Here is a 27,157-nt window from a genome sequence, read left to right as displayed (position 1 = left end):
CACTTTGCTCTCACACATGGGATTTGGGTGTTAATGTAAGCCTCCACTGAGAGCATCCACAAAATGCTCCTGGGAAAGGTGAGCCCAGCCCAGGGACAGGACCAGTTTGGGGGATGAAGGAAAGCTACCCATCAAGCCGCAAGAAGGAGCAGTGCTATGCAGTCAGCAGCAGTCATCTTTCTTTACTATGGACCACATGAGATCAGAAAAATAACCTTGTTAACAAGAGACCTAGTAGCTAACGAAACGTCATGCTATAGGACATACAACAGAGGCCAAGCACAATTACCAGAACAAAATAGCAACCGAGGAGGCAAGGAAACCCCAGGGTGGTGTGCAGGGTGCTGCAGGAGGTGATGCCCTATAGCAAATGTGGTATCAGCACAGCTGTGTGCACCCCTGTGTGCGCATGGGGCCAGCTGCCTTTAGAACAAGTCAAAGGGTCTTCACCTCCTACACAACTCCAGTATCTCCAGCACAATGATTATTAATATATCTTCACAGAAAAAAAAAATGTCCCAAGAACTATGTGCAAGGGTTGTTCCTCCAGGTACAGTGAAAGGAGGGCAGATGGGAAAACACCCTTCTCAGTGCTGTCCTTGGGACTCCTGCCCACTCCTCACTGACACCACAACCCTCCCCAGCAGCCCTCTGTGGGTTTGCCTTCAATGAATCCCCAACAAGTCTTTTCAGAAAAAGAAGGAAGAAAAAAAAAGGTATTGCTGCTTCTTCTTGTCATATTTTTCCCCCTCTCTCTCTCCCCCTCCTTTCCCCTTAAAAATGTTTACTTTCAGAAATTCCATTCCTGCAGAGATTCCTCCCGGGCTCTGAGGTCTCCGCGCTCCACCCTCCTCTTCTGCAGTCAGAAAAACTGAGTCTTGATGTCTCTTTGGTTAAAAAAAAATAATAATAAAATAACACAAACAAATAACACACAGTCCAGTACGATCCCATCCGCCCCACGACGCCTGATGAGAGGGTGTCTGTGGAAGAAGGAAGAATCAGAGACAAGCTGTCTGCTCTCTGGAAACTGAGGTCCCCACGCCACCTGGCCGGCTCTCCTGCTCTCATACAGTGGTTGCCGGCCCATACTGGAGCACCAGAGGGGATGTCTCCTTGATCCTGACATAGAACTGCCCCTCAGGCCGGGTCATTTGGAGGGACAGAGGCAAGAAGTCATCGGGAAGCCACCGCTCACTGTCATCGGAAGCGAACACCAGTCCAAAGTGCTCCAGCTGCTCCTCGCCATAGCAGAAGGTGGCCGAGCCACCCAGAACACCACGGGACATCTCATTCATCTCAAGCACCACCAGCTTCACCACCTCCCCAGCAGATGTCTGGCTGGTGATGTGCAGCTGCGGAAAGAGAAGAGAGATGAGATGTAAAAGGGAGAAATGGATGTAAGGGGGAGGAACAAGGAGGAACCGGGGGCTGGAGCCAGCACACAGCGTGTCCTACAGCGGTGATTAGGAGGGTGAAGAACCCTTGGTGCCCAGTGAGCAAATAGCAGCAGCCCAGCATGGAGCTGTGGGCAAGTTGTGCCTCAGGATACCAGAACTCCCTGTACTGCTTCCTTGCCTCCACTACACTGAATCCTTACAGCTCAACTCTTGCATGTGGTACCTACACTCGCCTGCTCAGCTCAGGCTGCCCACCATCTCATTATCTGCCCTGGAGAGGGATAGTCCCAGCCCTGCTCCTGGAATCTGTATAAAGTCCCTCTCATGAGCAGGATTCAGACCATCAGACCAGCTGAAAAACAATGGCTCTGCCAAACTAGTGGTGCTGAGCTGAAGCCTCTTTGGGAAGTGGCGTTAGATTTCATCCCATTCACAAGCTTGAGGTTCTCCCACCAACAGCTGTCCCTCTGTTTCCTTGGGGACTGCCCATGAATCCCAAATACAGCCAAGAAAATGAGCTCATCTGGGATTCTGGCTGCTAATGACCATTGGGAGCCTGCTACTTGACTTAAAAGGCCCTGGAGCAGGACATCCATTCTCACTTAGGCAAGGCAATGGTTTCCTTTGGCACATCGGTAAGGGCTTGTGGCAGTGACTCAGCAGGGTGGTCCAAGCCCTCAGCCCACGTGAGACCTGCCAGCTCCCAACAACCACTGCAGGGCTCAGCTGATTTACACTAGCCCAGGAGCCTTTCCTTTTAAGTTGCTTTTCTTAGAGAAGAACATCATAAAATGCTTCCAAACAGGCATGTCCAGAGCTTTGCAACTTCAAAAGCCATATGGGCAGCCTGCCAGGAACCTGAGGGCTGCACTTCAGTGACATAGAAATCCATAGAAATTTCTCCAACGGAAAATAAATACCATGAGGCAGATTCCCCCCTGCTCCTAACACCCTGCTGGGTGTGGAGACACCAGCTATCAGAGCTGCCCGGCAAAAAAATCCATCTGCCCTTGGCTCTGCCCTTCCTCTGCCATTTTATGGGCACAATGCACTCAGGCTGCTCCATCAGCCTTGGCTCTGGGAACTGGGAATGTTGGAAGGGATATTTCAAAAGGGGAAGAAGCTTCATCGTGGGAAGAAAGGAGGTGGCAGAGACAGAGGGGGACAGGCCCAAGATGTGTGTCCTGGAAGATCCATGGGGCATCCCACCCAGAGCAGATGAGGGTGACCAGAGATCCTGGGTCAGCTCTCAGAAGCAAAGCCCTCATGGAGAGGAACCAGGTCACATAGCAGCTCCAGCAGACCTCAACGCCTGAGTGAGGAAGCAGCTTTGCCTGCTCCCTTTCATGAGCTGGAGACGAGTGGCTCCTGCTCTCCTTTCCTCAAAGGCACACATGGCTGGAAGGTGGGAACACAGACCCTGGGGTGAGGGGAGGCTGTGGGAGGGCCAGGGCTGGGCCAGGGGGGCGACGGCCGGATTTCATCTGCGGGGCTGATGTGGTTGAACACGAGAAAGTGCTGAAGGAAACTCATCTGTGCAACCTTTTCTCACTGCCTGCCCACTCTGGATGGCACTAACCTACTGAACCATGGGCTGAGAGCTGAACCATAGCTCTGCTGCCTTGTGCCCCCAAAATTCCTGATCCTGTGGCCCTGGCTCATCCCCTCTGCAGCTATAGCTATCACTCCTGAAGAACCACACACCCGACCCTGAGGCAGGGACACAGGGACTCAGGGAAGGAGTGCTGTGAGTATCCAGGGGACCTCACCCCTGCGATGGTAGAGGATGGAGAGGGAAGTGTCAGGTTAGGGGCACCCAAGCCCCTGCTGCCCACCTCTCCATCCTGCCAGCCCTTTCTATTTGTGCCCAGCAGAGCTGCGGTGCTGCCCTTTGCAGGCTCCAGTACCTTGACACTGGTCTCTTTGGAGAGTCCAGTCTCGTACTGAGGGCAGACCCGCAAGGTGACAGAGCCCAGCTTCTTCCCTTGATCACCCAAGCACCCAGGCTGCTCCAACTGCTCCTGGAAGTTCTGAGTCCACTCGGCCGAGTGCGTCCGGACGATAGACTGGGAGCCCTGTGTGCTGCGGCTGTGCTCGGGCCTGGGTGTCACTGCAGCACCCAGCCTGCCCTGGCTGCAGTGGCCCGTGGCCCTGCTCTCTGTCGGGGAGCTGTCGACAGAGCCAGGGCAGGACTTCCTGGCTGTCTGGCAGAGCGGTTTAGGGAAGTCCAGGCTGCTGGTTCGGACACAATACGCCTGCCGCTTCTCCGTGATGCGCAGAAGCTCGATCTGTCGGCTGGGCAGCACGAAGTCACTGTCATAGAGCTCAGGGGGTGGCTGGGGCTCCTCTGGTGGTGGTGGCAGCGGTAGTGGAGTCTTGAGCTCATGGTTCTGCAGGACATCCGGGGCGCTGTCCTGCAGGGTGCGGGCAGCCCTCCTGCCACAGCACTCGGGACCCAAGGAGGAGTACACAAGGTCAAGCTCCTTCGGGCTCTGTGCCCTGCTGGAGTCGTAGTCACTGTCAGTGGCCAGGAACACCTCCGAGGAGCCCTCCTCATCCGACAGCCCATGTGAGTCTGCAAGGGGTGCGAGAAGCAAACAGAGGTTCAGCCTTGGTGCTGGCAACCCCAGCTGAGGGGTTGGACTCATCTGCACCAGGTGGAGTCCAGGGAAGCCCCAGAGTGTTCAATCCCTCGCTGTATACCTGTCCTGCGCTTGCCAAGACACAGGCAGAGCAGGTCCTACCCCAAATGAGACCAACTGCCCTGCCTGTACCCCCACGGTGCAGGGGCAGCCCCTGAGCCCACCAGGCAGGAGCTTTGCAAAGCTAGGTCCTTACCAGAGTTGAGCTTATGGCTGGTCTCTGGTGAGGGTGCTGGGGAGGTAAGGTACTCGAGGTGGGACGAGGTGGATCGGGTTTTCTCCTTCATTGCACCTCCAGCATCACTGAGGAAGCCACTGAGAGACACCCCACAGGAGGGCTGCTTGTATCGGGCATGTTGCAGGGCATCCATAATCCAGCGCATCTCACGCCAGATCTCTTCCATTTGCTGTCAAAATAGAACAGGATGGATCCCTTTCAAAAAGCAAACAGCAGCAACAAAAAGGTCCCACAGCAAAACCTGGGTTCTCCCACACACTTTTCCAAAGAGGCAAAAGGGGGAATCCCTGAGCCAGGAAATCCCAAGAAAGTGCTCTCAGGTTGGAAGATGCTGCTTCTACCACTGCTGGTTCAAGCAGGGGTGCTGGGAAAGGGGTAATGTGAGGTGCTTTTTTGAACAGCCATCCCAAAATACACTTCCAGGCCTTTTTCTAGCAAGATGGGGAGCTGCAGAGCAGGAGCCTTTGGCTCTCCCATCAGGATTTTTAATGTGACTATTGCTGCACAAAGCCCTGCCTGCTGCTGCCCCGCAGAGAAACCCCATGGGGTCCCAGCCAATAGGACCAGTGAGCAGCCCCAGCGCAGATGCTTCTGCAGCTCATCCACGAAATCACTCCTGGCTGCATCCCACAGGCACAGTCAAGTTCAGCTCCTTCCCAGCGCGCTCCCACTGTGCGCACCTGGATATAGTCCTGAACCTGCTGGTGCCTCTGCTTTGCGGTGGAGAGCTCGGCATCGGAGAAGGCTTCTCTGAGGCTCTGCTGAGAGAGGAGCGACTCCAGCTCCAGGAGTGCGGATACCTGACAGTACTGGGTAATGAACTCCTGGTCGTATGTGAAGAAGTGGACTGAGGAATGGAAAAAGAGAAGGGGGGATTGAAAAACATCAGGTATTGGCTGCAGATGCCGTACAGGCTCCCCCCATCTCACTGAACACAGGGAGGAGGGACTGCTGTCCTCTATTCTACCTGAAGAGCCCTCAGCATCCCCCTCTATCGCTCCTCTCCTGGAGAAGGTGAGGGAGCTCCAGCACACCTCACTGCCCATCCCAGCTCTCAGGAGGTCTCAGAGGACAAGGAGACCAGTAAGGTTGGTTTTTGGTATTCCTTCTCCTCACCCAGCTCGAAGATCTGCAGCGGCAGCGTGAGGAAGCCAGAGCGAGGGGTGTAGGGGTTGTTCTGGCCTGGGGCGGTGCAGACGTCATCTGACGGAGGCAGCAGCAGGAGGAAGGAAACCTGGCCCCCAAAGTCCAGCACTTCTTGGCTGTACAGACGGAAATCTTTGGCCTGCAAGAAGACACTGCAGTAAGGCTGCAAACATCACCTGGTGGGCCCTCCAGCAAGTGCTTATCCACAGCGGAGTCCTCAGGGATCGCCTGAAGCCAGGGGATATTGCTGTTTCAGCACACAGCCAGCGCTCCTGGCTTCTGGCATAAAATGCACACTTCCCTATCTCTCCTACTTCTTCTAAAAGTCTCTCTACCTCTTGCAATGGGATGTTCACCAGGGTCATCAGCTCCTTGATGGCCACTTGGAGCTCCTGAAACAAGTGGTTCTGGGTGGTCTCAGCCCCTGGTTCTGCAGGAACAGGCTCCTCCACACTAACCATCTTCTGCAGCCATTCCCACTCCTCCCTGGAGAAGGGCAGAGAAAGACACATGAAGGAGGGAGCAGCTCGGGATGCATCTGAACATGTAATAACTACAAGAACTATGTTTGGTCATCCATTCCTCCCCCCGACAGTGCAGCATCTCCAGGGATGAAGGAGCTACAGTGGTAGAGGGGGACCTTGGTTTGCTGCAGATCCAAGCTGCCCTGCATGGCAGGCAGTAGGGCTGAGAGGCTGAGAGAGCTGGGCTTGTTCAGCCTGGAGAAGAGAAGGCTCCTTAAGGGGAGACCTTAGAGCAGCTCCAGTGCCTAAAGGGGCTACAAGAAACCTGGAGAGGGGCTTTGGACAAGGGCCTGTAGGGACAGGACAAGGGGAATGGCTTTAACCTGACAGAGGGGAGACTGAGATGAGCTCTTAGGCAGAAGTTCTTCCCTGTGAGGCTGCTGAGGCACTGGCACAGGTTGCCCAGAGAAGCTGTGGCTGCCCCATCCCTGGCAGTGTTCAAGGCCAGGTTGGACGGGGCTTGGAGCAACCTGGTCTACTAGACCAGGAAGGTGTCCCTGCCCGTGTGTCCTGGGTTCAGCAGCAGCAGTCAGTTTTTCTCCTTCTTAGTAGCTGGTGCAGCACTATGGTTTTGACTTTCGGCCTGGGAATAATACTGATAAAGCTGATGTTTTCAGTTGCTGGTCAGAATGTTTACCCTGACCAAGGACTTTGTGAGTCTCATGCTCTGCCAGGGAGGAGGAGAAGCCGAAAGTCAAAACCACAGCACTGCACCAGCTACTAAGAAGGAGAAAAACTGACTGCTGCTGCTGAATCCAGGACACCATGGCAGGGGGTTGGAACTGGATGAGCTTTAAGGTCCTTTGCAACCCAAACCAGTCTGGGATTCTATGATTCTATGGCTCTCTGAATAAGATGCTGCTGTCAGGAGATGAAGAGCAGAAGCAGGAGGTGATGTGGGCTCTTAGGCCTAATAGGACAGAGGAGCCTGGCTGCTCTGCAAGCCCCACCTGGAGATGTTGGGATTAGAGCGAATCTTGACGTGGCACAGGATGTTGGGGAGTTGCTCTGGCACCAGCACTCGGATCTGATCCACGGCACTGCAGAGCTTCAAGTAGCCCAAGTAGAGGCCCGGGGAGAGGGCATGGCTGCTCCGCTGGTGGTAAGCCAGCTTGTCCTGAGGAGAAAGGCACCACTTAATGGAGCAAGCTGTAGCAGGGGGGCTCTCCCCTGCCCTGGTGCCAGCTGCCATGGCACAGCGAGCCCAGCCAGCAGAAGGGAAGCAGCAAATGCAATCCGTTGCTGCCTGATGAGCCTGGCACCAGCTTGATGCCTCCCCTTGAAGCTACACAGGGTTTCTGCAGGCTGGCTGTGCTCTGCTCCCCCTCTGCCTGCAGCCAGCACTGAACCCTTGGTGGCCCAAGGAGGAGCAGGAGTGCTGGCGGTCCCGCAATTGAGCCAAAGGCAATTCCCTGCATCAACGGCACCGGGCAGCACCTGGATGGAGATCAGCAGCATGTCCAGAGCAGTGGGCTCCTCCGGGGAGGACACGGACTTGCGACTGCTCTGCAGCTTGCAGATGGGAACCCAGCGGACACTCTCGAAGGTCTGGTTGGCCTTCACCTCCTTCAGAGTGATGATGAGGATATTGCCCTGTTTGTCTTTGACAGGCTCAAAGAAGACCTGCCCCAGGTCCTGGATACCCAGCAGCCCCTGCACAAAGGGATGGGAGGGCAAGAGAAAGACAATGTCAGGTGACATCCTCAAGGCACAATGCTCTGTGGGATGGGGCACCTGGGACATGACTGGCCAGGTTGGATGGGGCTTGGAGCAACCTGGTCTAGTGGAAGGTGTCCCTGCCCGTGGCAGGGGGTTAGAACTGGATGAGCTTTAAGGTCACTTCCAACCCAAACCATTCCATGATTCTATGACTGGCAGGTGCCTGCTGGAAAACAACCTGCCTGGTGAAACACCACTGACAACTCCCAGCCTTTCTGCATGAGATTGCCATGAAGCTGGACATCTCATGTACTAGAGAGGACAAGGCAGGGGCATCCCATGCTGCCACTGACCTAGCCATGGGTAGGACTGGCAGAGCCTGCAGCTTTCCTGGCTGCAGCACATCCATGTGCTGCTCCCAAGTGCCCCACAAGAAGCACTTGCTCCCCATCTAGGCCACCCTCACCTGCATTTGAGAGATGGCCAGCAGCATCTTGAAGCGTGTCTGCAGGATGCAGGAGCAGGACGACTGGGAGACGGTGACACACTGCCGCAGCCACAGGATCTCATCCCACATACATGACACCTGCAGCAGACCAAAGGAATGTCACCACTGGCTGCTGCTGCTTCACACGAAGGTGTCTTGAGGAAATCCATTTGCCTTTCTGTTTGAGCTGGGTTAAGGATGTGCCTGAACACATACTGCCTCTGAGCAGGGGTGAGATTTCCAATGCACCCCAAGAGCCTGTACCTGAGGCAAGTACCATGTATGTCCACTCAGACATCTGTCTTCATCTAGGACTAAGACCTTAAGTTTGAGTAGAAGATAGCCAAGGGAAGGAAGGAGAAGGTAGCCTTCTTCACTAGGAGCAAAAGATTTTGTCCCTGAGCTGCCCACCTGCCCTTTCACTAAGCCTAACGACAGCAAAGACCAGCAGCACGCTGCACATTCTGCTTTGTACAGCAGAGGCAGAGCTGCCATGGCAGAATCAGTTAAACAGCCAAGAAGCTGCTGGCATCCCTGCAGAGAGGCAGCAAGCATCCACTGTGGTGGCAGTGGTGCATTGTTCCACCTTTGGGCTTTCAGGGGCTGGGCTGGACTTGCCATTCCCTAGTGGCTTCTTGGTCCAAGCCTGCGGTGCTGCAGCACCCGGGGTGGAGGGAATCTGCTGCCATCTGAAGGCAGCAGTGGCCCGTGATGGCCACTTGGCTCAGCCGGGGCTGCTACTGGCTCTTGGCATTGCTCAGCCCCGCAGCGGCACAGTGGAGGTCCTGGAGGCAGTGCCGGGAAGCCCAGGAACCACCAGATGTTGTGTTGTCTGGTGCTCATTTTGTGCACATGGGGTGTCCCCTGACACTTTTCCCAGACCTGAATCAGACCCAACCAGCCACAGTGAGAATGCTCAAGCATGATGGGCACTGCTGTCTGCACAGGCAGCACTGGAGAAGGTGCTGCAATGAAGGTGCTCTACAGATCGTGAGACTCTTGAAGGACACAGTGTCCAGGGTGGTGGCCATCATCTCAGCAGCATCTGGGGTGGCAGTGTTCAAGGCCAGGTTGGATGGGCCTTGGGCAACCTGTTCTAGTGGAAGCTGTCCCTATGCATGGCAGGGGGTTGGAACTGGATGAGCTTTAAGGTCCCTTCCAACCCAAACCAGTCTGGGATTCTATGATTCTGTGTGTCAGGAGACACACTGCTGCCATGTTCCAGCACACATCACAGGGTCCCTAGCCAACATACCTTGGTGAACCAGAGAAAATCCTGCATGAGCAGGCAGGAGTAGGTGTCATCAATCTCCACCACAGGGATCTGGTCTTCATGGGTCACCAGGATGTTGTCGTCCTTGTAGAAGATGGCTGTCAGGTAGAGGCCCCTGCATGGGAGGAAAGATGGACTTCAGTGTCACCCCTGGCTGCCAGCTTCATCTCCTAAGGGTCTCTCCCCGAGGGCAGAGGAGATGCCCTGCCCCAGGTCCAGCTTCTCCTCAGCAGTCTGTGTCAGAAGAGGCACAAAGCTAGTACAGGAGCAGGAACAGGAACCTAATGCTGCCAGTGAGGCAAGCTTGGCTGACGCCACAGCTGATGCCCCTAGCACAATGGAGGCGGATGAGGCCAGGCCTGTGCAGGAGACACACTGTGGTGCCTGAAAGCCAAGGGTGAAGGTGGGCAGTGAGAAGCTGGTGGGGTCTAGAGGACAATGGAGTGTTGGGTGATACTCAGAGATCAGATACAGGGCTTGGCAAGTCCAAATGGAGACACCAAGGAGAAACATTTGATTCCTTGGCAATGGGAATCCTCTCTGCTGACACCACCAGCTTGCTCAAGGCAAGGACCCACTTCTGCATGCCCCCAGACTCCGCAGGCGCACACAGCCCCATGTGCCCACTGGGAGAGGGGCTCTCCACCACACCAGCCTCTCACCGCTTCAGCGTCTTCAGGAACTTGCTGCCAGGATGGAAGAGGTGCTTGAGGCTCTTGGAGACCGAGTGTTTCCTGCTCTGGGGCTGGTTCTTGCAGGGCTCTGGGGAGCAGAGAGCAGAGGATGCTGCAGCACAAGATGAAGAGCTGAACCAGCATGGCATGCCAAGTCTCTGCCAAGGTCTCCATGCCCAAGCTGTCTCCCTGCTGTGCTCATCCATGGGAGAGACATACTCCTGGTACCACCTCAGTCCCCTGGACCACACCACAACTCTGGACGCCCTCCTCACTTCTGGCCAGATTCTCCATGCACTCACCGTGGCAAATGCAGTGCTGGTGGACAGTCTTCACCTGCCCCAGCAGATGGTCCAGAGCTTCAGCTTGTCCCCTTCGCCGTGGGGCCCGGCCATCGTACTCCCGCCAGTCTGTGGGGGACATACTAGCATCACCCCTTGGTCTGGGGGTAAAAGGGGGTCCCATGCCCTCCTCTCCAAGGTACATCACCTCCCAGCATGGCACAGCATGGCATGGCACCAGACATGGGTGCTGGGCATCTCTGGGCAGGCTTTGGGAGATTCCCAGGAACACCCTGCCTCTGCACAGCACCCCATGGCCACCCTGCAGCACGGCAGAGACACAGCACAGGGGAGGAACAAGGTCCCATCTGTTGCTGCTCCTCTTTGCTGGACTTAAAAAATCAAATTCTTTCCAGTGTCTTCCTTCAGGTCTTCCCTGGAGCTGCAGCTTTCCCGGGCAAGTGCCAGGAGCTGGGTTCACCTCAGCAAACACATCAATAAGCTCCTGCCAGCAGCACGACTCAGAACAGGGTTGGGTACCCACCAGCTCTTCTTTAGCTTTACACTAATTGCTTCAAACACCCCCTGTGTCCTGCCTGCTGCTGTTTTCCATGGGAAGTTCAGCTCTGTTAACACTGGCTGTGGCTTGCAACTACTTTTAGTACCTTTAAAAACACCCAGGGAGGTGTCTGACTATACTGTGCTGGGCCAGGGAGGGATCTTTACTGAAGGGAGAAATATTAATGGAGATAAAAATAAATAAAACCCACTCATGTTTGATTCACTTCTGTGTCAGTGCCATGTAGGAATGTGACCCGTGTGGGATGGCAAAGGGGCTTTAAAGTGTGTGCAAAGGGACTTATAGTGTATCAGACACGACTGACACCCTGCCAGGGCAGGATGAAGCCATGGCCATGCAGCGCAGGCTTAGGCTTCCTACATGCATCCATTTACGCACTTGCAAATGTGGTTTTGCATCTTGCACCCTGGTGCTTTGTCTCTTGTGTAGCTGCAGCTAGAGCCACACATGAGGCCTGCACGGCTCCAGCCCCATCGCTACTCACTGGGGTCAGACTTACACCTCTGATGCTCCCAGGCAGCAGCGTGCCTGCTCCCTTGCTGCCTGCTCCCCAGATGCTCATGGTGCCACTCCATACACGTCCTGCGGGACCACTATGCAGCAGAGACCCATTCTGGGATGGGTGGTGAGGGGCAGAGGCCACCTGAGAGACCACTCAGCCCTGAACTTCACCCTTTGGGTCTGCTTCTTCCAGTTCAGTCCTTCTAGCCTGGCTCCCGCAGCACCCTGGGGTGCATGCGTGACATTGGGCAACTTTTCCCCACTGCTTGCCCGATTGCCAGTGTTGGGAGGTGAGTGCTGACAGTCTGGATCTAGTCGGTAAGGCTCGTGACCCCCATTCCACCTCAGTGCTGGGGAATGCAAGTCCCTGGGGATCAGCTGGATGGGCCTCTTGCCCATCATGCAGTGGCACAGGGAGAGCTTCACACCCACTGCCAACCAGGACCAGGACAGCTCTGAGGCCTCAAGGACACCTCCAGCTGGGGCATCCCACCGTGTCCTCCCTAAACATGTACCAGTGGTGGTTTTGTGCAAATTTGCCCGCTTTGGGGCAGATGTCATTGAGGTGGTGAGGAGCTGCCCAGCATCAAATGACAAACCTCTGCTGAAAACCACAGGGCTGTTTTAATTTCCTACAGAGAAGATGGCTGCTCTGCCTCCCTTTTAACTGGGAAAGCAAAGCATCCTCTTCCCAGCTTTTTTCTTAGGATGAGCTGACACAGGTGGCCTAAAATGGCTCAGCCAGGAGAACTTCAGGTTGAAAAATTGCTATTTGGCAAAGCTCCTATTGCCTGGAGGCAGCACCTGCCTGCCTGGTCTGAGATCCCAAGTGCTGCCTCTGTTGTCAGGTCCACCAGACCCTATACCAGCAGGGAGAGGGACCCCGGATGGCACAGGTTGCTGCCACTTCCCTTCATCGACCCTGCAGCGGGGTCCGGCTCCTGCTGGCGTTCCAAATGGTACTTACTAGAAGGGATGGCAAAAGGGGGCACGGAGGCTCGTGGGGGACCCCAGCCCTTCATGTTGTAGGCAGACACCTGGACGTAGTAAGCTGTGCCCTGCAAAAAAGGAAACCACACTCAGCATTCCGGCACTGATCCTGGCTAAGTGTGCAAAGAAAAGAGGATTCCCCCCAGCCCAGCACACCAGGACACCACGGGCAGTACAAAACCAGGAGCCTGCAGCCCAGGTCATCAGCTCTGACCTCCCCTCACTGTACAAAGTTTGATATCAGACACTAGAGAATCCCCACAGCCTGGGTGGGTGGCTTTTGCGGGAGAGGCAGAGGAAGGATGGAACATTGCAAATGCTCCTTGCCAGGAGATGCTCCAGCCCCAAAGACACAGGACTTCCACAGCCTGGAGGGTCAGGGTGCTGCCTTCCCGCTGGGATGTGCAAGGATCCTGGAGACAGGGAGCTGGCCCAGCACTGTTGAGGGCTTGTAGCACACTGACAGTGATTGAAGGCCTTTGATTAAAGCCCAGTCAAGCTGCCAGATGTTGCAAGGCCTCCAGGCAGTCGTGAAGGCACACAGGAGCCTGCAAAGCAGCTCTGAAAGCTTGATGGATGTGCTCGAGCCAGCCCCACGCAGCAAATGAAGACTCAAGCCCCATCCCACCACACAAAAGGGCAGCTTCTCCTGCCCCACGGTGGCTCCTGGGTTTCAGCACTCCTGCTTTGGCCAAGCCCCTCTAACCACATTGATGCTTTCCCTGCTCCTCGAGCGGGTGGTCTCTGCCTGCCCAGACCTTTGGTTCTGCAACTCCCTGGTAAGGGCAACCCAATTCAACCCAGCATCCCAGTGTTCCCAACCCGAGCTCCACTCTGTTGCAATCCCCGTCCCGTCCCATCTTCACTGATCCAATATGTGCCTGGACCAGACAGCAGCCCCTGGAGAGGGGACAACTGACAGGCAGCATAGTCCCTGCACTTCCGAGGGAGATAAACCAGCCTGTGACTGTGACAAGCTCCTGGAGACAGGGACGGGGCTGGTTCCCCCTCTCCAATAGGGGACAGTGTGAGGGGTCGATGTGTGCAGGTGGCCAAGGAACAAGCCACTAGTTTATTGCCCAGGAAGAGCATAGCTGGAGACAGGAGCAGGGTGGGAACAGACAACAAGTCAGGTGCTCTGTGAATGGACCCATTCTGCCTTTTACCCCAGAGCCACAGGCACCCCTTCACTGGCTTTCCCCATTGCCAGGGTGGCTGTGAAGAGATACATAGACACCTCTTCCAGCCCCACACTCTTGGCTCTGCCCACAGGCTGTGCTGAACACAGCACATACCATGGCACAATACCATTCCTTCCACTCAAGATGATGCCCCATCTCCTCCCCACACTGGCTGCAGGGAAAGACCCAACAGGCTGCACCGCAGCTGTGGGCTTTTCCCCTGCAGCCCAGACCCCTGTGAGCTCACCGACACCAGCCCCTGTATGGTGAAGTGCAGGTTCTTCAGCTTGTCGATCACGGCCTCCCCCAGCAGTGGTGAGAAGGTGGGGAAGCAGCTCCACTCCACTGAAAGGAGAGAGACCCCAAGGTGCTGTGTGGTCCCAGAGCAGACACAGGCTGCCAGGGCTGGCTGCAGCATGTCAGTACCACGGCAGCATGGGAGCTGGAGACAGGGAAAAGGAGGGGCCACGGCAGAGGGAACAGCACAGAGAGCTGTGGTCCTCCTCACCAAACCATGTCAGACAGGATCAGCACTCTCAAACTACAGGTCAGGAACTGGAGATGGAGGAAATTCTCCCAGAAGCCAAAAACCAGCTGGTTTAAGCAGGTGAGGGGTGCAGGAGCAGCACGATAACAAAGCACCCCAGTGGGCATGATGAGGGGCAGCAAACCAGTCGCACCCTGAGTTTTGCCTTGGTGCAGGATGGTGGAGCAGTCTAGCTCAGACTATCCAGCAGCCCTGGCTCCTCCTGTGCTTGAGCACAAAGGTGTATTCAGAGTGCAAGGCCAGGCTGGATGAAGCTTGGAGCAATCTGGCCTGGTGGAAGGTGTCCCTGCCCATGACAGGGGGTTGGAACTGGATGAGTTTAAAGGGTTTTAAAGTTTAAATTGGATTCTAATCCAATCCAGTCTGTGATTCTGCTATTCTACGATAGCAGCTTGGCAATACTGCTCACCCCCCAGCATGCTGGTGTGGTGGGCATGGGGTGAGCACCCCAGCACACCCCACTGGCACACTCAAAGCACCTGCCCATGGCTGCGTGTCCTCTGCACTGCCGTGGGGACCCCATTCCTTACCTTTGTACTTGGTGACAACAGCTGAGTTGAAGCTCAAGGGCTCCTCAAAGGTCACCTGCACTGAGGAGCTGCTGGCCACGGAGAGGTGGACATTGGCGGGTGCATCTGGCACTCCTGGGGACAGAGAGTGCAGGGACCACTACACTGAGGACGATCACTCTGAACCCCACAGAGTCCCTCCTGGGCCTCCCCCAAGTCCCAACGGCATGCTCCCAGAGCATCCATACGGTGAGCCCTGGCTACAGAATATGGGGATGCTCTGATGGGTGCTGGTTCAGCCCCATGCCTGCATCATGCAGCACCCTGCTCCTTCCCCCAGTGCTGCAGCTGGCCCCCAGGGCCCCCAAGCCTCCTGCGGGTACTCACGGGCATGCTCAAACCCTGCCTTCATGCGCTTGTAAAGCCGGTATCGCCACTCCCAGGCCTTGAGCTGCTTCTCTTTGTTGGAGCAGTCGGCATTGGGCGCCTCATTCACCACCTGTGCCGTCAGCTCATTGACGCGCTGCTCTGCTTCCCGCACCAGCGTGGAGAGGTGCAGTGAGCGGCTCTCCAGGCTCACAACTGTGGGGTAGGTGGCATGGCCGTGGGTCCCAGAGGAGAGCCAGCAACAGAGAAGAGAAGGCAGTTAGGGCAAGCCCAGGCTCTGCTGGCAACAAGTCCCCTCCCTGAGACCCCATTCTGTGCTCCATGTCCTGCTACTGGGCTCCACTCCAGCACATAGCTGCACTCAAGCCCCTGGTGCAGCCTGCACCAGTTTCCCACAGCCCAGTGACCACCTCCCCACCCAGACCCCACCGTTTGAGCTGCCCCACTCCACCAGATTGGTGACCACAGTAATAAGCACAGCATGGCTTCCCCATGCCAACTCACAGTGTGGGCTCTCCTTTGCTCCCGCCTGCAGCAGGGCCCTGGCGATGGGAACATTGTTGGTCATGATGGCGATGTCCAGGGGCAGTAGCCCCTCACTGTTGGGGGTGTTTAGGTCCAGCTCTTCGGGGCTGTACTGCTTCAGCAGCCCCTGGACCCTGTCTCGGTCCTGCAGCTCCACAGCTTCGAAAAGGGCAGCATTGCTCTGGAACTGTGTGGAAGGAGAAAAGAAATGCAGGTCAGCATAAGGCATCCTCCTTCACCCCACCAAACACCATAGCCCCTCACCCCACAAACCCAAAGAGGGAGGGTATGCCCTGGTCCCAGGGGCTTGAGAGCATCTGCACTTTGCAGACACAACCAGGTGATGCTGAGCAAAAACCCAGACCAGCTCCAGCTGAACTTGCTCCAGGGTGGCTTCTCTTAACACACCCTTGGTCTTCCACCCAGGGGACAGCACTGCACACACACAGACCTTCCATTCCCATCTTCCCAGCCATAGCAGTGCTGGATGGAGCCAGTGGGCACTGACCAGGTAGGACTTGCGGAGCTTCTCCTTCTCGCTTCGTCCTGCCAGGCTGCCCTCGTCAAAGGACGTGTAGTTGACACGGAATTTCCCTGACAGGTTTCGGTAGAGCCTCTTGGCTGCGTTGGGTGAGGAAGGGCCTGGAGGCTTCCTGGCCTGAGCCAGCTGCAGGTCCCGCATCTGCTGCGTCATTTTAGGGGAGGATGACCTGGGGAAGGGTAAGGACATGTGGGGAAACAAGGCATGGAGGGGGGACAGAGAAGCAGAGGCACATGCGCAGCATCAGGACTGAGGCACAACCCAGGAGAGCCAGAGCAGAGATTGGGCAGGACCGAGGTGAGTGGCTGCAAGGCAAGTGCCAGTGCCAGTGATGCCTTCATCCATCTATTCTCAGCTGAGGTTGGTCCGTTTCTCCTTCCCATCACTGCTACTGGCCCTGCGGAGGTCTTGAGGGGTTCATATGAACCCTGTGGGTGAGACATCTCTATCCAGATCCAAGGGCCAGTCTGGTCCCACTCTCCTCTTGAGTTGGGATGCCCCAAGCAACCTCAGGCTGCTGCATTCTGCAGCTGATCCCCATCCATCACACCAGGGAAATCTCTCCTCACTTCCATACTCCACTGTCCAGCTCCAACAGAGATGGGGTGTCCTATTTCAGGTCAACAGCCCCCAGCCCCATGATGGGTGAGTGCTGCCCACCATGCAGCTGGCTTGGGATGGCCTCACACACCCTCTCCACATCCATCCTTCCAGCAGGAGCCCGTCTCCTGTGCTCATTGCTGTCCCTCAGCCCTCTGTACTATGTGGCTGTCCTCAGGATCCATTTATTCCAGAAAAGGGCACCCTCCGAAAGTGACCCAGGCTTCACAGCTGCTCCTCACCTTCTCCATCCACATTAATTATTAAGCTACAAAATCTTTTCTCCACTCTAAGTTTGGTTTCTATTTTAAATAGCAGTGATAAATATGTAGTTACTAGGAAAGCTGGGACCTACACGAACCCTGGGAGGGGCTTTTGACAGGGCCTGTAGGGACAGGCCAAGGGGGAATGGCTTTAACCTGACAGAGGGGAGATTGAGATGAGCTCTTAGGCAGAAGTTCTTCCCTGTGAGGGTGCTGAGGCGCTGGCACAGGGTGCCCAGAGAAGCTGTGGCTGCCCCATCCCTGGCAGTGTTCAAGGCCAGGTTGGACGGGGCTTGGAGCAACCTGGTCTGGTGGAAGGTGTCCCTGCCCGTGGCAGGGGGTTGGAACTGGGTGAGCTTTAAGGTTCCTTCCAACCCAAACCAGTCTGGGATTCTCTAATCTTTCCTTGGCTTCCCAGAGGGGGAGCTGACCCTCCCCCTGCGGCTGTGACTCCTGTGTCCCCAGAAAAACCTCTTCCCACCGGGCAGCATGGCCCCACTGCTGTGAGGGGCTTTTGCCCATGAGTCATCCCTGACAGCTCAGAGGGTTTCCACTGGCGTCAAACATCTGATCCCCTTCTTGCCGCAACCCATGGCACAGTTCCCAGACAAGGAGCACCAGGTCTAAAAAGCATTCAGCACAACTACACTCAGCACAGTTTCTCCCAGTTTTGACCTCATACCCCTGTACATAAGGTCAGATATTTAGGAGCAAGGTCTTCCCCATATCACTTTATTGGTTAAATATCAAGCAAGTGGTAAGCGTGATAATAAGCATGACAGTTGTCTTGAAGGTCATGCCAAAATGCTACCACGAGGCTGTGCCTGTGATGATGGTGTTTATAAAGCCATCATCAGGAGGAAGGATATTAATAACAACCTTGCTACGTGCTCTTCATTGCCCTGATTTCAGATTAGGCACAGTGGGCTGCAGGAGGCCTTTAATGATTTTACCTTTTACTACTGTGATATTTTTAAATGGAAAACGATAGGGAGGTTGGCTCCTGCCAATCACTCATCTCACTGGCTTCAGCCTATGGATTTAGAGGTCTTGAGTGTGGCCCAAGCCTTGGTGCAAAGTTGCTGCCCTGGATTCCTCCAGGAATGGGTGTTATCTGAATATAGGGCTTTACAGACCAGGCCAACAGTGAACACCAACCCCGTGAGCTTCAGACACCCTAAGCAACCATGCGGAGGTTAATGAGATCTGTGCAGCAGAATCCTGCCGGTTCTGATGGGAAGGAAGAGGAGCAGCTCTCCACCAGAAGGGCATCACTATGGCAGGAGAGATGTGCAAAATGCAGGGGAGGGCTGGAGGACCAGCCCTGGGCTCACTATGACCTGCCCAGCTCTCAGTCCTCAGCTTACAGCCTGAGCACATTGTGTTTCATCATGGACATGGAGCAGCTTCTGGCACGGCCACTGTGGAGGGCTCCTTATGCCAAGGGCTCTGCACATGGCACATGCAAACCTCTATAGACAGCTAGTACAAGACCCCAGATATCAAAGGAATGGAAAAGCATCACACAGCTCTGCTGTCACTGGTGCACATAAACTAAGAGAGAAAAGCCACCCGTGCCTGTGCAGGCAGGGCATTTTGGCAGGAAGAGGCAATTAGGAAGGCAGGTCCTGATCCACAGGCCAAGACCAAGAAGCAAAGTGCTATCTGACATACTTAGGAAAGAGAAATGGATCGAGTTGATACCCTCCAGCAAAACCTTGTCCTTTCACTTGTGTTTAAGAACTCCCTGCTGCCCAAGTCCTCCTCTCTCCACCTCCAGCTGCTGCTGGAACACAGCTTTTCAACATGATTGTCAACAAGTTGCCTAATTCTGCTGCACTTCCCTTTCATCCAAGTGGGCAACAATGCTCTCCCACATCAGTAAAGGAAGAAAGACCCCAAAAGTACATCTCTGGAAGCTGGAATAGATCCTGTTGTAACAGATCCCTACTCCCTTCATGCCTGCAGAATCAAGGTTAAAAGAGAGGTGCTTTGGAACAAAAGCACTTTTTTCTGTCAATTAAAATATACGGCAAATGACCCAGTAGAGGCAGAGTGCACAATTTGGGAGGGGTTTTCTCGGAGATCGTAACAGCAGAGGCAACAAAGAGAAATTTCTCACTGTTTTCCCTCATCTGATTTGCTTTTATGGAGAAGTAGAGACAGAAATTATTCAGAGCTCAGGAGTGAACATCCATCTATATTAAACCGGCTGTCCCAAAGATAAAAGAGTTTCCTGCCCTGTGGTCATGAGTCATCTGGACTCAGTGACATGGTCTTGATTTATCCAGAGCTAAACTTTGCCCTGATAGGTGATAACAATACTCAGAGATGCTGTGCCCTCGAGGTACGACCAGCCAACACCAGCTTGCCCCATGGCAAAGCCCCATCCTGCAGGGATGTGATGGGAGGAGGTCCCAACCTCCTCTGCCTTTGTTGCCTCAGTGCAGCTGGAATAAATTTATCTCAGCCACAATAAGTTCTTGTTGCTAAGTACTTGCCAGCCTCCTGCAAACACCACAGCACTGGACAGGTGCTTTGCCTGCCCCAGCACTTCAGTCTTCTGGCCATGGGATGTGTTTGTGACCATTGAGAAGGCGGTGTGGACATCAGGTCTGCAGTGCCATAAAGCCACATACCAGCAAACTCCATCACCCCCTCCACGGAAAAGGCTGAGGTTCTGACACAGGATGTGCTAGAGCTGGCCAGACCCATGTCATGAAACCAATGTAATGAGGATTATTTTCTTTTAAAGCACATGAGGATGGATGTGCATAAGACAACTTCATTTTATTCCTCCTTCTGCAGCGAATACAAGCAAATCCACTGGGTACTTTATAACATTGTGGTTCCTGCATATTCTGGGTTTTAATGTTTCCAGTGCTGCAGAGCTTGGCCCAATAAACAGTGTTAATAATTTTTGTAATTATATGATTTTAAGTGCGTTTTGTTTAAGGGTGTTGTCTTTCTGAGTCTCAGCAAAGAACCAGTCCATGTCAGCCAGGGCTGCTCTATCCCACTGGCAGAGCTCAGACCCTCGGCTGGCTGGAAGGAGCCTTGCTCGCCCCAAGTCCAGCAGAACCTGTGTGTCCTTCCCTGAGCACCCCATGAGGATGCATGCACCAGGGAAGGACGCCACCCACTATGTGAACCTCACACACAGGGACTTTGTCCTCCCTGCCCCCATGTGCTCCCGTCACAGGGGCAGAGGCTGGAGGTACTCAGGCAGGCAGGCAATGACTGTCCTGCCCAAAACTCACCAGACTAAATATAAGGAAGAAATATTTTATGATGAGGGCAGTGAGGTGCTGGCACAGAGAGGTTGCCCAGAGAGGTGATACATGCACCATCCCTGGAAACATTCAAAGCCAAGTTGGATGGAGCTCTAAGCAACCTCGCCTAGTCGAAGATGTCCCTGATCACTGCGGAGTGGTTGAACTAAATGACCTTTAAAGGTCCATTCCAACCCAAACTATTCTATGACTCTACAATTCTATGATGTGGGTGGTGGGGACCAGATTGGCCATTCCACACCACCTCCCACCAGTGGGAGCCTGCACTGTGAAGAGGCTTATGTGCAAGCAATGCTGCTGCTGGCAGCAATAGTCTTTTAGCTAAACCCCGAGGCTGTCCGGTCCCTCCTGCTCCCCACATTGGCTGTGGAAAGGATCAGCTCATGGGAGTCTGCCCATGCTGGCTGTGAGAGGGCAGCTCGAGCCTCTGGGACTGACATGAACTCAGCACCACGCTCCTGTCCTTGGGGTGGGGGTGGGTGTCTGTCACTTTGGGAAGCTGCTCTCTGCTACCTGCAGCCTAACGTGGCCAAGAGAGAAGACACAGGGCTCTATGCATGAGAAAAAGGATGGAGGATGAAAGGTGATGAAATGCTTTGAAAGGACAAGGCTTGTGGCGATGAGGAGGAGAAGGGCCCTTGCAGAGCTTGTTGTAGCCTCATGGCACTGTGGATTCAGTGGTGCATTAGCACAAGTTGCCAGGGATGTTTTCCTGAACCACAGACCAATTCAGTGCATAGGGTTATCCAATGAAGGAACAGGCAAAGGACAGGAGAAGCCTAAAAACCAGTTATCAGGTACAGCCAGCCCAACCCAGCCAACCTCACCCCAAACTGGGAGCTTCCACCAAGAGTTCAGCTGGTAAGATCAACATACAGGCTGCTTCTAAAGGAATATGAGTGTGAGGAGTCTGTCCAGTCTGAGCACACTCAGCCTAACCCCACTACCAGGACCACGCACACTCTTGGTGCATGCAGCAAAACACTTGTCATGGCCACAAACACTGTGACACTAAATACTCCACAGCAGAAACCAGTTGGGCTCCTCACATACAATGGAGCTCTTCTCAGCTCATGGGGACATGATCCAGAAGCACAGCGTCCAGCTTGAAGAGGAGCTGCTGATGCACTCATGTTGTTCATTGTTTTTGCCCAAGTATAAGCAATTTTTCATGACTGGCAAAATAGAGACTGGATCCAAAATGGAGAACAAGTATGGGAGCACTTCTGAGTGGGATTTCACAACCCACCAAAAGGCACACTCAAAACTAGGACAAAACCCTGTGCTTAGCATCCCTGCAAGGCAGCAGGGCTCACAGGAGCAGCCTGCACACCAGCTGCCCAGCTGGAGGTGTGAGGACCTCAAAAGTCCTGTTGTGTGGTGACCTGCCTGTGCAAAGATGGAGCAGAACACTACTGCTCTGTGGAAACATCTGCGTGCCTGGAAAATGCACTTGCTTATTGAAACCTGGGTCCAGGAAAGGCACCAAACCAGAGCCAGGGCTTTGTTTGTTAGTTTCCTACAGATTTTCTCTTTTTTCCCCACTTGGCAAACCCGCTGGGTTTTGTTTTGAATGGAGCCGAAGTGAACATGCCTCTTTTGTTTAGCAATAACAACTAACTTACTTATACAGCCCCTGCTCCTGCCAGAACATTTTTGTTTGAGCTCCAGAAGCCCAATGCCATCAGCCCAATGCTCAGAGGACCTCAGGATGGTGCAGGGCCAGGAGCTGCACAGCACCCGGCTCACTGAAGTGTCTCTAGAGCATCAGGGACCCATTTGCCAGCACTGGTATGGCTGCATGTTGCCTCTGCCATCTCCATACCAAACATGCCATGGTGCATGTAGGTGCTTCTTGAGGAGCTTGTGGCCCAAGGCAGGAGAAAACGGATCTCGTGGACACACAGCCTTCCGCATCATGGCACTGCTTTGGATTTAATAGTGGACACCCAGCAGCCTGGTACCTGGAGGAGAAGAGCACACTCTGGGTGAGACCTGCAACATCCCACCAGTGTTCAATGCCCTGCACCTCTGCAGGGGAAGAAGTGGAGGATTCCTCTGCAGGGGCAAGAGAAGGTCAGCATCATGCTTCAGCGCCCAGGCATCCCAGAAAGGGATGTTCTTTTGCATCCCTTGGGAACACTTGTGCTGAGGGTGCAGCTGCAGCATCTCCCCTTGAGACCAGCCCTCACTCAGCTGCTGGAGGAGCTGTGGCAGCAGGGAAGCACACGGGTAGCATACAGAGAAGCACACAGGAAGCACATGGGCTGGACACACGATGTGCCACATCCTGGGCCCAGTTGGCAAGTCAGCACTGTCCTCCAGAGGCATGGCCACATCCCCCAGTGCAGTACAGCAGGGAAGAGCCTGCCCCACTGCACCTAACTCCTAAATCACAGGCTCTGAATTTGGGACAGACAGAGACTTCAGGACTCCAAGACAGGCTGGAAGACAACCAAGTAGATCATTTGCTGACAGCCTGAGGCGGGCTCCCATAAACACTCCATTTCTGCAGGCCCAACAGTACCTCTGGGGGAGAAAGGGAGCAGAGACACATGAGCAAATCCTGCTGCAATATGATAATGCTGATGCTTCTTTCCGTTCTTCTTTCTTTTTTCTTTTTTTAATTAAGCATCCCAATCATTGTTTTTAAGTGAGCCCAGAACCCCAGTGGCTCAACCCCCATTAAAATACAAACAAAATCAGACTGTCAGCATTCTGGTCCCTGTGACCATCACGGTGGGGACTGCAGTTGTGCTCATGCTGCAGTCACAGTTTGGCACCATCTTGGCTGTGCCCACACGTGCAGGTCCCTCCTGGGCAGCTGCTGCCCTGCCTGCATGCAGACCTCAGCCAGCACTGCCAGGACACTGGGGCACTTCTAAGGGACAATGCACAATGGCTGGCTCTCTAGCCAAGGCAGATGATCCTGAGAGTACCATCAGCCCAGCATTGAGCTGTTCTTAAGTGGAGACCAGCTCTGGGCACCCTGACCGATCCATCCCTTGAGGGAAGGGAAACATAAAACCTCAGAGGCTCACACAGACAGGGGTCACACAGACAGGAAGGAGATGCTGAAGAGAAGAACTGTCCATTCAGGCCCTCAGCTGTGCATCCAGGCCAGCTCTGCTGGCTTCACTGTTTTCATTGAATGGTTTGGGCTGCAAGGGACCTTAAAGCTCATCCAGTTCCAACCCCCTGCCATGGGCAGGGACACCTTCCACTAGAGCAGGTTGCTCCAAGCCCCGTCCAACCTGGCCTTGAACACTGCCAGGGATGGGGCAGCCACAGCTTCTCTGGGCAGCCTGTGCCAGCGCCTCAGCACCCTCACAGGGAAGAACTTTCTCCTTATATCTAACCTGAACTTCCCCTATTTTGGTTTAAACCCATTACCACTTGCCCTGTCCCTAAATGTCCGTGTAAAAATTCCTTCTCCAAATCTGTTGTTGGCCCTTTCAGGTACTGGAAGACTGTTTTACACATGGTAAAACCCCAGCAGAGCTCCTGACCCACCCTGCCCAGATGCTCACCCCTAGAAAATCCGCTCTTCCGCTTCTGCACTACCAAATTCCTGTGGGACTGAGCTGATTGAGGGTGTCCCTACCTGGAGAGGCTCAGGTAGGGTGCAGCATCCCCCTGTCACAAGACCCGTTGTCCCTGGGAAGCCCCGATCCCCGCCCAGCAGCAGAGTCCTTTGGTACTGCAGATGCGCTGCCTGGAGCTCTGCTCAGCCCGGGGCTCCCCACTCCCAGTCAGGGTAAACCCTCCTCGCTGCGCGCCCCACAATGCCAGCCTGTAATTGCTGCTTGACATTAAGTATCTGAGCAAGGAAGTCTTGGGTAAATGTTCTTGCCATGGGAACACACAGTGCTGAGTCTCTTTAATTACATTGTTTTTGTTTGGCTTGTTTTATTAGTTGTGCTGCGGCTTCCCCTCCCTGACAGCCCAGCGAAGCGCACGCTAAATATGGCCGGGTTTAAAGCCCGCCGTGAAATCCGAACCGCGGCACCAGACTGGCTGGACCCGGGACACGCCAGGGTTACGCAGGACACGCATTCCAGCCGCCCCGAGCCGGCCCTGCACCTCGTCCTGCTCAAACACTGCCACCGCCGTGGCCACAGCACAGCCGCTACCCTCCAGAACACCCGCACAGCCTCCTCTTCCTCATGTCACTAAACCCTGCTGGGAACACAGCCCAGCCCCTTCACTCTGTGGGCCCCAGGCCGCCCTATCTCCGTCATACCCTTTGCTTCCACACTAATCCCCATCCCACCCCATCTCCATCACACCCATCACTTCTGCAGCAGTCTCTATCCCCACGCCACACCTGCTCAGCCCACCTCTGGCTGCCTCTCGGGGCCCAAGAGCCCTCTTGCCACCAGCCACACTGCTTTCATCTTCTCTGCCCCTCTTGTTATTTTAAAGGCATTCCAGAGGATGCTGTCAGGCTTGGATGTGGTTTGGTTGGGTTGTTTGTTTTCGTACTGGAGGTTTTATGATCGCGTTGGGAACAAGCCCTAATTGAGCTGCAATTCGAATTGCAGTCCGTGGGTATTTGTTTCATTTTTGGAAGGACTGAAACGGCAGCTTAAGCTGAAGAACGCATTTGGTTTTAACTGGAACCTGATGGAGATGGGACTGAGCAGGATGGGTTGCCCCGACCTGTGACTAAAGCCCATGGGGAAGACCTGTGCAGCCACCATGGTGGCACATACCAATGGTGCACCCTGTGACCACCCAAAACCCCTTCTGCTGCAGGACAGGAGGCAGCTGGAGCTGGTCCTGCCATGACAAGCGCCCAGCACATAGCCCTTGGGGACTGGTTTGGTTTGGGCTTGCAACCATCCTGCAACCCCTGCACCCTGCAAACCCATGTCCTGCAATCCCAGCACGATGCAAGCCTCTGCACTGCAGGATCTGTAACCTTGGGCTTGCCCAACAACCCAGAGAGGGACTCAGAACCCTGCCTTGGTGTTGGGGCTGGCTGGGTGCTCTCTGTTCCACTCAGGAGCTGCCTCCAGATTAAGAGCTGCTTGCAGGGACCAGGCAGCAGAAAGACAGGACCTAAAGGTCAGCGTCTAAACTACCCTTCACAGAGTTGGTGTCAACTTCTGCTGACCGTGCCCCACACTGAGAGCCAGAACTAGCAGTTCAGCCCCGGCACCCAAAATGTGCCTGATGCTTCTGGCACCAGCAACCAGCTGGACCTTAGCAGGCAGGGACAGGAGGACAGACAGATTTCCAGTGCACAGAAGGACCAGCTGAGCACCTGCTCTGCACTGCGATGGTGCTTCCTCCCTTCCTTCCAGGATCTCGCAAGCTCCAGATGCTGGAGCAGGTCAACAGTGCTCTGGAAGACACCTCCAACCTGCTGGCACCATCCTGGCTAAATCAGACTTCCGCATATTAAAAGCAGATGAGCAGTGAGGACTCACGGTCCCTCTTTCAGAAAGAAATCCTATCCCAGCTTGGCCTGCCAGGAACGAGCACTGCTCTGTGCCACAGATGCATGTGTGCAAACTTTTCTCGGGGGTATCAAATGCAGAAGCTGAGTCATACGACGCCTGCTCTCAAAGATCACTGGAGGCAAAAGGAGGGAGAAAAAAATATCTCTGTGGGGTTGCAGAGCCCCAGCTCGGACCCAGCTGGAGCAGAGCTCTCAGTGTGGGGATGCTCAGCCATGCAGCCATAGCCTGGAGGAGTGAGAAGGGATGTAAGGACACGCTCATCCAAGCTTGGTTCTGTCTCTTGCTCAGGCCGTGACAATCACTTCCTGGCAGAGAGCAGGGCAGGCTCCTGGGGAAGCTGTTGTGGCCTCCCCAGGGTGATGGGTGAACCCATGCAGGCTAGGGCGGCCAAATCGCGGCTTCACCAGCAGGCTGCATCAGTATCTCCAGATGGGAGAAGAGGCCATGGGGGCATTGTCCTAGCTCCTCTCAGGGTTGCCACCATGTACCTGCATGCAAGCAAAATGCCCTGGAGCCAGGAAGAAGCACTAACTTCCCCTCTGATGGCTCAAGCTTGCACAGGAGGGATGTTCTGCACTTCAGCATGGCCTCACACCAGGGTAACATCCCACGTTGCCTCCTCCTCATCCCCCCTGGGACCCACTGGGGCTGTTCCCCCTGAGACTGAGGATGCTGAGGCTCCCCAGCACCCGCATACCAGGCCTCTCACTTGAGTTCAAACATGGGTTCAGCTCCTTGCTCTGCTGGAAATGGGGCTCCTGGGAGCTCCATGGCTGTTGCCTGGCCCTGAGGCTGCAGCCCTAGCATGGGGGCACAGCTACATGCCATGGGGGCTAAGACCTGTAGACTCATCACAGCAGTGAGAGGCAGTAGATATGAACCCATACCTGCGAGGATGAGCAGCAAATCCTTTAACCTTCTGCGCCACCTGGTGCCCCCAGGAAGAATACGCTGGTGGGATCCGGCTTGCATGGGAAACCATCTCTTCTCCAAAACCATGAAATTAGACAAAATTGGCCCAAGGAGGAATTCTGGAGGTCACCTGATCTCACCCACCTCACACCTGTGCCTGGTCTCCATTCTCAGCCAACTGCATCCAACCTGTGCTTCACAGCCCTCCAGAGGACCTCCCCAGCTCATCACTGGGATGTGCCTGCTGGTGGAAACCCACCTCCAGTCCATCGTCCATCCAAGCCACCCAGACAGACAAGGACCGAGCTGCTCAAGCACACTGAGGCTGCACGATGGAAACCAGCACCGCTGGCTGAAGACTTCCAGTGCTGCACCCAAAGGGGTTATAAAAGGCAGGCCACAGACATTGATCTCAGCAGGGAGGAGGAGACGACAGCCAAGACACAATGGAAGAACAGACAAATGCACACACCCGGCTCCAGAGCTGCTGCCCAGCTGGTAAATGTTACTGGAGTCAGAAAACCCCTTTCCTGCGG

General features: G+C 54.8%; 1 protein-coding gene across 1 annotated transcript in view; it reads right to left on the bottom strand.

The window, feature by feature from the left end:
- Positions 1-390: 390 nt before the first annotated feature.
- LOC308221740 (ankyrin repeat and fibronectin type-III domain-containing protein 1-like) overlaps positions 391-27,157 on the bottom strand; it is a gene marked incomplete at its 5' end in the record, with an annotated part of 181,837 nt that continues 155,070 nt past the window's right edge. The window contains 18 exons of the mRNA XM_080618974.1: positions 391-1,355; positions 3,308-3,975; positions 4,239-4,449; positions 4,961-5,127; positions 5,397-5,565; positions 5,762-5,912; positions 6,901-7,067; positions 7,388-7,603; positions 8,076-8,195; positions 9,352-9,484; positions 10,032-10,131; positions 10,346-10,453; positions 12,373-12,463; positions 13,824-13,921; positions 14,654-14,767; positions 15,020-15,214; positions 15,524-15,731; positions 16,053-16,254. Coding sequence (XP_080475100.1) covers positions 1,068-1,355; positions 3,308-3,975; positions 4,239-4,449; positions 4,961-5,127; positions 5,397-5,565; positions 5,762-5,912; positions 6,901-7,067; positions 7,388-7,603; positions 8,076-8,195; positions 9,352-9,484; positions 10,032-10,131; positions 10,346-10,453; positions 12,373-12,463; positions 13,824-13,921; positions 14,654-14,767; positions 15,020-15,214; positions 15,524-15,731; positions 16,053-16,254 — 3,406 coding nt within the window. The 3' untranslated portion in view covers positions 391-1,067. The remainder of the gene's footprint in view (positions 1,356-3,307; positions 3,976-4,238; positions 4,450-4,960; positions 5,128-5,396; positions 5,566-5,761; positions 5,913-6,900; positions 7,068-7,387; positions 7,604-8,075; positions 8,196-9,351; positions 9,485-10,031; positions 10,132-10,345; positions 10,454-12,372; positions 12,464-13,823; positions 13,922-14,653; positions 14,768-15,019; positions 15,215-15,523; positions 15,732-16,052; positions 16,255-27,157) is intronic.

Source organism: Psittacula echo (assembly GCF_963264785.1).
Source record: "Psittacula echo genome assembly, chromosome: 5".
NCBI classification, from domain to species: domain Eukaryota; kingdom Metazoa; phylum Chordata; class Aves; order Psittaciformes; family Psittacidae; genus Psittacula; species Psittacula echo.
Note: the sequence above shows the minus strand (reverse complement) of the source record. Positions and strands in the feature narration are given on the sequence as shown.